Here is a 9,848-nt window from a genome sequence, read left to right on the forward strand (position 1 = left end):
TCTTGCCCCCCCTTGTCTCAGCAGAGAGGACAGAACTCCTCCTACAGATCCTGCGCTTCTCTGCGCAGCCGCAGAAAAGCTCACCTCTGCCACCCCCCCCACCCCTGCAGCAAAGAGGAGGATAGAACTCCTCCCACAGATCCTGCGTTTCTCCGTGCAGCCGTGGAGAGACTCCTCTAAGGATTTGGCAGCAGAGAGGAGGACAGAACTCCTCCTCCGAATCCCACACTTCTCCCTGTGCAGCCTTCATCTCTGCCTCCCATCTCATCGGTAAGCAGCAGAGAGAAGAGAAGTCCTCCTACAGATCCTGTGCTTCTCTGCGCAGCCGCAGAGAAGCTCGTCTCTGTCCCCTACCCCTGCAGCAAAGAGGACGACCGAGCTCCTCCTACAGATCCTGTGCAGCCGCAGAGAAGCTCGTCTCTGTCCCCTACCCCTGCAGCAAAGAGGACGACCGAGCTCCTCCTACAGATCCTGCATTTCTCCATGCAGACGTGGAGAGACTCGTCTTGGGATTTGGCAGCAGAGAGGACAGAACTCCTCCTCCGGATTATACACTTCTCTGTGCAGCCGCAGAGACGCTCATCTCTGCCCCCGCCCCCAAATCTCAGCAGTAAGCAGCAAAGAGGACAGGAGTCCTCCTACAGATCCTGCACCTCTCTGTTCAGCTTCCGAGAGGCTCATCTCTGCCCCCCCCCATCTCAGCAGTGAGGACAGAACTCCTCCTCCAGATCCCGCACCTCTCTTTGATAGACTCGCCTCTGCCCCCCCACCTTGTCTCAGCAGCAGAGAGGACAGAACTCCTCCTCCGGATTTTGTGCTTCTCTGTGCAGCAGCGGAGAGGCTTGTCTCTGCCCCCCTAGCAGACGGCCGCAGAGGTGGACAGAACTCCTCCTACAGATCCTGTGCGGAATTTTAGAAAGAACGGCGCCCTATTGCAAAATGTTCTAACGCAGCAGCCATTGTACCCCTCCCCCCCCTACACTTTTTTTTTTTTGCAGCAACAGCCACCCGATGTAAAACCGCGGGCAGAATCGCACCGATTCCGCGTCACCAAGTGTGCACAGGTGGGGGAGGGGCCTAAAACGCCAGACTAACGCGTTGCGGCTCGTTTTTTTTAACTTGCTGCCATTAAGGAGTTAATTTTGTATGCAGAGATAAAAGAAAAAAAAATTGTGGGCGGGTCCCCTTTAAGACAATTTGAAGAGGTTTCCTCCCACTTCCTGTTGTGTCTCCTGGACAGGAAGTGGAGTGAATTTTCCCCCATGGGGACACAAAAATAAAGCTTGGTTGGCCTGTAACCCTTTCCTGCTGGGGAAAGATTTGCCTTGCCATTGCCTTTCATGGAGAGGAGAGAGTGTCTGGTCACGTGACCTCCCTGTAATAAGAACACCTGAAGGGTAAACCCTCCCAGCCAATAGGAATGACGCTATGAGGAGCCCATAGAAGGTCCATTGTAGGGCAGTGACATCCGGGACACTCACTGCTGGGGGGCCGCAGCCTTCTCTGGTTCTGTAAGCCTCCTCTGGCCGTCCTCAGCCCCAGCACCACTCTGCACAGCGCCATCTCCCCCGCCAACCACGTCGCGCTGCCACCGGCGCGTCCTTCCTCTACACTGCTTCCTGTGCGTGGGGCGCCGGCCGCCATCTTAACTGAGGGCAAGCTGCCCTCACATTTCCGCTACACACTTCTCAAATCTCACACTAGCCCCGGGGGGTGCAATATTATCGCAGATACGAGGGCGGCTGTATATATTAGTTTGTGTTTTGAGCCTGATTTATCTGGGGGATGGATCATCCCTGCGTCGCCATCTTGACTGAGGGCAAGCTGCCCTCACCGGCCCGCTTCATATTTTGTTCCAAAATCCGAAACCAAACCCGGGTCTGCGGTTTATATCGGAAATAGGGGGAGATCTATATTGGTTAGATTGTGTTTTGAGCGTGTTTTATCGGTGTGAGGTGGGTATGGGTGCACGTGGGTCAGCCCGGAGGAGAGGAGTTCCTGGTCGGTGATAATATGCGGTGGTTGTATGGACGGGTGATCGGCCGATGGTGCTCGGTGCGCTTCAGCAGGAAGATCGGCCATGGAGGGGCGGTGCGGGGTCAGCTGATCACCACCCCGATCTTCTATGTGAACGCCGCCCCCCACCTGGGACATGTCTACTCCGCCGTGCTGGGGGACACCCTGCACCGGCACACCGGACTGTGCGGGGAGGAGAGCGGGCTGAGCACCGGTGAGAGACTTCATCTCCCCCACCCAATCAGATCAATGACCCCCCCTACTGTCCTCCAATGAGATCAATGACCCCTGCTGTCCTCCAATGAGATCAATGACCCCCCCTACTGTTCTCCAATGAGATCAATGACCCCCCCTACTGTTCTCCAATGAGATCAATGACCCCCCCTACTGTTCTCCAATGAGATCAATGACCCCGTACTGTCCTCAAATGAGATCAATGACCCCCTGCTGTCCTCCAATGAGATCAATGACCCCGTACTGCCCTCCAATGAGATCAAGGACCCCGTACTGTCCTCCAATGAGATCAATGACCCCTGCTGCCCTCCAATGAGATCAATGACCCCTTACTGCCCTCCAATGAGATCAATGACCCCTTACTGTCCACTAATGAGATCAATGACCCCGTACTGTCCTCCAATGAGATCAATGACCCCTGCTGCCCTCCAATGAGATCAATGACCCCTTACTGCCCTCCAATGAGATCAATGACCCCGTACTGTCCTCCAATGAGATCAATGACCCCTGCTGCACTCCAATGAGACCAATGACCCCTTACTGCCCTCCAATGAGATCAATGACCCCTTACTGTCCTCCAATGAGATCAATGACCCCTGCTGCCCTCCAATGAGATCAATGACCCCTTACTGCCCTCCAATGAGATCAATGACACCGCACTGTCCTCCAATGAGATCAATGACCCTGTACTGTCCTCCAATGAGATCAATGACCCTGTACTGTCCTCCAATGAGATCAATGACCCTGTACTGTCCTCCAATGAGATCAATGACCCTGTACTGTCCTCCAATGAGATCAATGACCCCCTACTGTCCTCCAATGAGATCAATGACACCGCACTGTCCTCCAATGAGATCAATGACCCCCTACTGTCCTCCAATGAGATCAATGATCCCGTACTGTCCTCCAATGAGATGAATGACCCCCTGCTGGCCTCCAATGAGATCAATGACCCCCTGCTTTCCTCCAATGAGATGAATGACCCCCTGCTGTCCTCCAATGAGATGAATGACCCTGTACTGTCCTCCAATGAGATCAATGACCCCTGCTGGCCTCCAATGAGATCAATGACCCCTGCTGGCCTCCAATGAGATCAATGACCCCCTGCTGGCCTCCAATGAGATCAATGACCCCCTGCTGTCCTCCAATGAGATCAATGACCCCCTGCTGTCCTCCAATGAGATCAATGACCCCCTGCTGTCCTCCAATGAGATCAATGACCCCCTGCTGTCCTCCAATGAGATCAATGACCCCGTACTGTCCTCCAATGAGATCAATGACCCCCTACTGTCATCCAATGAGATCAATGACCCCCTGCTGTCCTCCAATGAGATCAATGAGCCCGTGCTGTCCTCCAGTGACATCAATGACCCCCTACTGTTCTCCAATGAGATCAATGACCCCGTACTGTCCTCCAATGAGATCAATGACCCCCTACTGTCCACCAATGAGATCAACGACCCCCCTGCTTTCCTCCGATCAGATCAATGACCCCCCCCCCCCTTTTTTTAAAGGTACATTTTTGACCCCCCCTTTACTGTCCTCCAATCAGATCAGTGATGTCTTTCCCTATCTGGTCCATTTGTCCACTCAATCAGATCTCTGCTGTGCCCCCCCCCCCCCCCACCCATGAGATCCAGGCTGTAGATCCCCCTTACCCAGATGGGATCCAAGCTGTAACCTCATCCCTCAACCAATCAGATACAAGCTATCCCCCCCCGCCAATCACATCCAAGCTGTAGCCCCCCTATCAAATGTGTGCCCCCTCCAATCCCATAGGATCCAAGTGTGCCTTCACCACCAATCGCATCCAAGCTGTAGCCCCCAAATTAAATCTGTGCCCCCCAATCAGCCCCACCCTGCCCCCCCCTCAAATTACAATGTTTACTTTATGGGGTAGTTTCCTAAAAGAAAAATCTGAACACCCATCACAAGCATTTGCTCAGCTGTCACAGTATATTGTCTGTGTATGTGTATTTCCTAGAATCATAAGCCCCTTCTAGTGGCCATAAGGCAGTATTGTCCTGAAATACCTCAAGCGGGAAACTTCTGTTTTATGGCCACTAGATGGAGCTAGGAAATATACTTGTGACATTAGTTCAGTGAATTTATTTTTTATAAATAGACCCTTTTAACTTGTAAATCTAAAACGTGTGTTATCTTTTTGTTTTTGGCAGGCACTGATGAACATGGCATCAAGGTACAGCAAGCTGCAGCTGCATTGGGTTTGAACCCGCCTGAGCTCTGTTCAAGGGTTTCCCAGCAATTCCGCACAATGTTCGATACGATGGGAATATCTTACACAGATTTTGTTCGTACGACAGAACCACGTCACTCCCGGGCAGTGTGTCATTTCTGGAAGACGTTGGAGGAACGAGGATACATCTACAAGGGGACATACCAGGGCTGGTACTGTACTTCCGATGAGGCTTTTTTAAGTGAGGAGCAAACGACGGAGAAGACGAACTCCAACGGGGACAAAATACGCGTGTCCGTAGAAAGTGGACATCAGGTGAGGAAATCCAGCCAATTAGAACTGTACTATATGGTGAGAAGTTTGTGGTCACCTGGCTATCACACCTATCTCTATGGTCATACATATGTGGACAAGAAGGCTTTCCATGTAGGGCCCTCGAAGGCTTTCCATGTAGGTTCATCGATGGCTTTCCACGTAGGGCCCTTGAAGGCTTTCCATGTAGGTTCATCGAAGGCTTTCCATGTAGGTTCATCGAAAGGCTTTCCATGTAGGTTCATCGAAAGGCTTTCCATGTAGGTTCATCGAAGGCTTTCCATGTAGGTTCATCGAAGGCTTTCCATGTAGGTTCATCGAAGGCTTTCCATGTAGGTTCATCGAAGGCTTTCCATGTAGGTTCATCGAAGGCTTTCCATGTAGGTTCATCGAAGGCTTTCCATGTAGGTTCATCGAAGGCTTTCCATGTAGGTTCATCGAAGGCTTTCCATGTAGGTTCATCGAAGGCTTTCCATGTAGGTTCATCGAAGGCTTTCCATGTAGGTTCATCGAAGGCTTTCCATGTAGGTTCATCGAAGGCTTTCCATGTAGGTTCATCGAAGGCTTTCCATGTAGGTTCATCGAAGGCTTTCCATGTAGGTTCATCAAAGGCTTTCCATGTAGGGCCCTTGAAGGCTTTTCATGTAGGTTCATCGAAGGCTTTCCATGTAGGTTCATCGAAGGCTTTCCATGTAGGTTCATCGAAGGCTTTCCATGTAGGTTCATCGAAGGCTTTCCATGTAGGTTCATCGAAGGCTTTCCATGTAGGTTCATCGAAGGCTTTCCATGTAGGGCCCTTGAAGGCTTTTCATGTAGGTTCATCGAAGGCTTTCCATGTAGGTTCATCGAAGGCTTTCCATGTAGGTTCATCGAAGGCTTTCCATGTAGGTTCATCGAAGGCTTTCCATGTAGGTTCATCGAAGGCTTTCCATGTAGGTTCATCGAAGGCTTTCCATGTAGGTTCATCGAAGGCTTTCCATGTAGGTTCATCGAAGGCTTTCCATGTAGGTTCATCAAAGGCTTTCCATGTAGGGCCCTTGAAGGCTTTTCATGTAGGTTCATCGAAGGCTTTCCATGTAGGTTCATCGAAGGCTTTCCATGTAGGTTCATCGAAGGCTTTCCATGTAGGTTCATCGAAGGCTTTCCATGTAGGTTCATCGAAGGCTTTCCATGTAGGTTCATCGAAGGCTTTCCATGTAGGGCCCTTGAAGGCTTTTCATGTAGGTTCATCGAAGGCTTTCCATGTAGGTTCATCGAAGGCTTTCCATGTAGGTTCATCGAAGGCTTTCCACGTAGGTTCATCGAAGGCTTTCCACGTAGGTTCATCGAAGGCTTTCCACGTAGGTTCATCGAAGGCTTTCCACGTAGGTTCATCGAAGGCTTTCCACGTAGGTTCATCGAAGGCTTTCCATGTAGGGCCCTTGAAGGCTTTTCATGTAGGTTCATCGAAGGCTTTCCATGTAGGTTCATCGAAGGCTTTCCATGTAGGTTCATCGAAGGCTTTCCATGTAGGTTCATCGAAGGCTTTCCATGTAGGTTCATCGAAGGCTTTCCATGTAGGTTCATCGAAGGCTTTCCATGTAGGGCCCTTGAAGGCTTTTCATGTAGGTTCATCGAAGGCTTTCCATGTAGGTTCATCGAAGGCTTTCCATGTAGGTTCATCGAAGGCTTTCCACGTAGGTTCATCGAAGGCTTTCCACGTAGGTTCATCGAAGGCTTTCCACGTAGGTTCATCGAAGGCTTTCCACGTAGGTTCATCGAAGGCTTTCCACGTAGGTTCATCGAAGGCTTTCCACGTAGGTTCATCGAAGGCTTTCCACGTAGGTTCATCGAAGGCTTTCCACGTAGGTTCATCGAAGGCTTTCCACGTAGGTTCATCGAAGGCTTTCCACGTAGGTTCATCGAAGGCTTTCCACGTAGGTTCATCGAAGGCTTTCCACGTAGGTTCATCGAAGGCTTTCCACGTAGGTTCATCGAAGGCTTTCCACGTAGGTTCATCGAAGGCTTTCCACGTAGGTTCATCGAAGGCTTTCCACGTAGGTTCATCGAAGGCTTTCCACGTAGGTTCATCGAAGGCTTTCCACGTAGGTTCATCGAAGGCTTTCCACGTAGGTTCATCGAAGGCTTTCCACGTAGGTTCATCGAAGGCTTTCCACGTAGGTTCATCGAAGGCTTTCCACGTAGGTTCATCGAAGGCTTTCCACGTAGGTTCATCGAAGGCTTTCCACGTAGGTTCATCGAAGGCTTTCCACGTAGGTTCATCGAAGGCTTTCCACGTAGGTTCATCGAAGGCTTTCCACGTAGGTTCATCGAAGGCTTTCCACGTAGGTTCATCGAAGGCTTTCCACGTAGGTTCATCGAAGGCTTTCCACGTAGGTTCATCGAAGGCTTTCCACGTAGGTTCATCGAAGGCTTTCCACGTAGGGCCCTTGAAGGCTTTCCATGTAGGTCCCTTGAAGGCTTCTCATGTAGGGCCCTTGAAGGCTTATCATGTAGGGCCCTTGAAGGCTTATCATGTAGGGCCCTTGAAGGCTTATCATGTAGGGTCCTTGAAGGCTTATCATGTAGGGCCCTTGAAGGCTTATCATGTAGGGCCCTTGAAGGCTTCTCATGTAGGGCCCTTGAAGGCTTCTCATGTAGGGCCCTTGAAGGCTTCTCATGTAGGGCCCTTGAAGGCTTCTCATGTAGGGCCCTTGGAGGCTTCTCATGTAGGGCCCTTGAAGGCTTCTCATGTAGGGCCCTTGAAGGCTTCTCATGTAGGGCCCTTGAAGGCTTCTCATGTAGGGCCCTTGAAGGCTTCTCATGTAGGGCCCTTGAAGGCTTCTCATGTAGGGCCCTTGAAGGCTTTCCATGTAGGTTCATTGAAGGCTTTCCATGTAGGTTCATTGAAGGCTTTCCATGTAGGTTCATTGAAGGCTTTCCATGTAGGTTCATTGAAGGCTTTCCATGTAGGTTCATTGAAGGCTTTCCATGTGGGTTCATTGAAGGCTTTCCATGTAGGTTCATTGAAGGCTTTCCATGTAGGTTCATTGAAGGCTTTCCATGTAGGTTCATTGAAGGCTTTCCATGTAGGTTCATTGAAGGCTTTCCATGTAGGTTCATTGAAGGCTTTCCATGTAGGTTCATTGAAGGCTTTCCATGTAGGTTCATTGAAGGCTTTCCATGAAGGTTCATTGAAGGCTTTCCGTGTAGGTTCATTGAAGGCTTTCCATGTAGGTTCATTGAAGGCTTTCCATGTAGGTTCATTGAAGGCTTTCCATGTAGGTTCATTGAAGGCTTTCCATGTAGGGCCCTTGAAGGCTTTCCATGTAGGGCCCTTGAAGGCTTTCCATGTAGGGCCCTTGAAGGCTTTCCATGTAGGGCCCTTGAAGGCTTTCCATGTAGGGCCCTTGAAGGCTTTCCATGTAGGGCCCTTGAAGGCTTTCCATGTAGGGCCCTTGAAGGCTTTCCATGTAGGGCCCTTGAAGGCTTTCCATGTAGGGCCCTTGAAGGCTTTCCATGTAGGGCCCTTGAAGGCTTTCCATGTAGGGCCCTTAAAGGCTTTCCGTGTAGGTTCATCGAAGGCTTATCATGTAGGGCCCTTGATTTTATTTTTATTTTTTATCATTTACCCAAAAAAATGGTGTTTGAAAAATGACTGCATAAATACCACGTAATATAAAGAATTGCAACACCCACCATTGTATTCTCTAAGTCAGGGATCCTAAAAACTACGGCCCTCCAGCTGTTTCGCGGAACTACACATACCATGAGGCATTGTAAAACTCTGACATTCACAGACATGACTAGGCATGATGGGAATTGTAGTTCCTGAACAACTGGAGGGCCGTAGTTTAAAGTCCCCTGCTCTAGGGCCTCTGCTTAAAAAAATATATACAAAAAAATTGGGGTATATATTGTGTTTTATTTTTTAATCAAAGTGTATTTTTCCTCCCCAAAAAAATTGTGTTCGAAAAACAACTGCATAAATACCATGTAATATAAAAAATTGCAACACCCACCATTTTTATTCTCTAGGTCCTCTGCTTAAAGCGGAGGTTCACACAAAAAGTGAACCTCACAAAAAGTGAACCTCCGTTTTATTGGATCTCCCCCCCCCCCCTCCGGTGTCACATTTGGCACCTTTCAGGGGAGAGGGGGGTGCAGATACCTGTCTGAGACAGGTCCAGCCTTGTCACGTCACCCCAGGAGATAGCGTGGACCAGTGACGGCGCGCCGCGATCCTCGCGCATGCGCAGTAGGGAATCGAGCAGTGAAGCCGAAAGGCTTAATTTCCTGATTCCCTCACCGAGGATGGCGGGCGGAAGCAGCCGAGGACTGAGTGATTGCTCAGCCTCGTCTGCTGACATCGCGGCCCCACTGGACAGGTAAGTGTCCATTTTTTAAAAGTCAGCAGCTGCAGTATTTGTAGCTGCTGGCTTTTTTTAAAAAAAAAACAGGTGGACCTCCGCTTTAAAAAAAAAATATATACAAAGAAATTGGGGTATGTATTGCGTTTTTTTTTTTTTTTGTGTTTTTTTTAATCGGTGTATTTTTATTTTCCTTCCAAAAAATTGTGTTTACAAAACCGCTGCGCACATACCATGTGACAACAAAACTGCAAAACTCACCGTTTTATTCTTTAGGGTCTCTGCTAAAAAGTGTATAATGTTTGGGGGTTATAAGTAATTTTCTAGCAAAAAATTTAAACATGTAAACAAAGAGTGCCAGAAAGAGCCTGGTCTTTATGTGGTTATGGTGGTCACTATTTTATCTTTTTTTTTTTCTTCTAGGTTCACTGGATGAGTGAAGAGAATTACATGTTTCGGCTGTCTTCTCTACGACCTAACCTCCTAAAGTGGCTTCAGACAGACCCTATCCACCCAGCCCCGTTTCTCCGAATAGTGCAGAAGTGGCTGGAGGAGGACCTCCCAGATCTCTCCGTGTCCCGACAGAGCAACCGCGTGTCCTGGGGTATCCCGGTGCCTTCTGACCCGACTCATACCATTTATGTGTGGCTGGACGCGCTCATCAACTACCTAACCGTGGCCAAATACCCAGATCCCAGTTGCTCTCCATGGGGCCCGTCAACACATTTGCTTGGGAAGGA

General features: G+C 49.6%; 2 protein-coding genes across 5 annotated transcripts in view; one reads left to right on the forward strand and one right to left on the reverse strand.

Moving 5' to 3' along the window:
* The window catches only part of AIFM1 (apoptosis inducing factor mitochondria associated 1), a 29,841-nt gene extending 28,182 nt beyond the window's left edge, over window positions 1-1,659 (reverse strand). For all 4 annotated transcript variants that reach the window (XM_040322805.1, XM_040322803.1, XM_040322802.1 and 1 more), the window contains exon 1: window positions 1,482-1,659. In XM_040322805.1, the coding sequence (XP_040178739.1) occupies window positions 1,482-1,644 (163 nt within the window). In that variant the 5' untranslated portion in view covers window positions 1,645-1,659. The remainder of the gene's footprint in view (window positions 1-1,481) is intronic.
* The window catches only part of MARS2 (methionyl-tRNA synthetase 2, mitochondrial), a 9,190-nt gene continuing 968 nt past the window's right edge, over window positions 1,627-9,848 (forward strand). The window contains exons 1-3 of the mRNA XM_040322806.1: window positions 1,627-2,230; window positions 4,428-4,762; window positions 9,532-9,848. The exon at window positions 9,532-9,848 is cut by the window's right edge and continues 968 nt beyond it. Coding sequence (XP_040178740.1) covers window positions 2,014-2,230; window positions 4,428-4,762; window positions 9,532-9,848 — 869 coding nt within the window. The 5' untranslated portion in view covers window positions 1,627-2,013. The remainder of the gene's footprint in view (window positions 2,231-4,427; window positions 4,763-9,531) is intronic.

The sequence above is a fragment of the Rana temporaria genome, chromosome 9 (genome assembly GCF_905171775.1).
Source record: "Rana temporaria chromosome 9, aRanTem1.1, whole genome shotgun sequence".
Taxonomy (NCBI): Eukaryota; Metazoa; Chordata; class Amphibia; order Anura; family Ranidae; genus Rana; species Rana temporaria.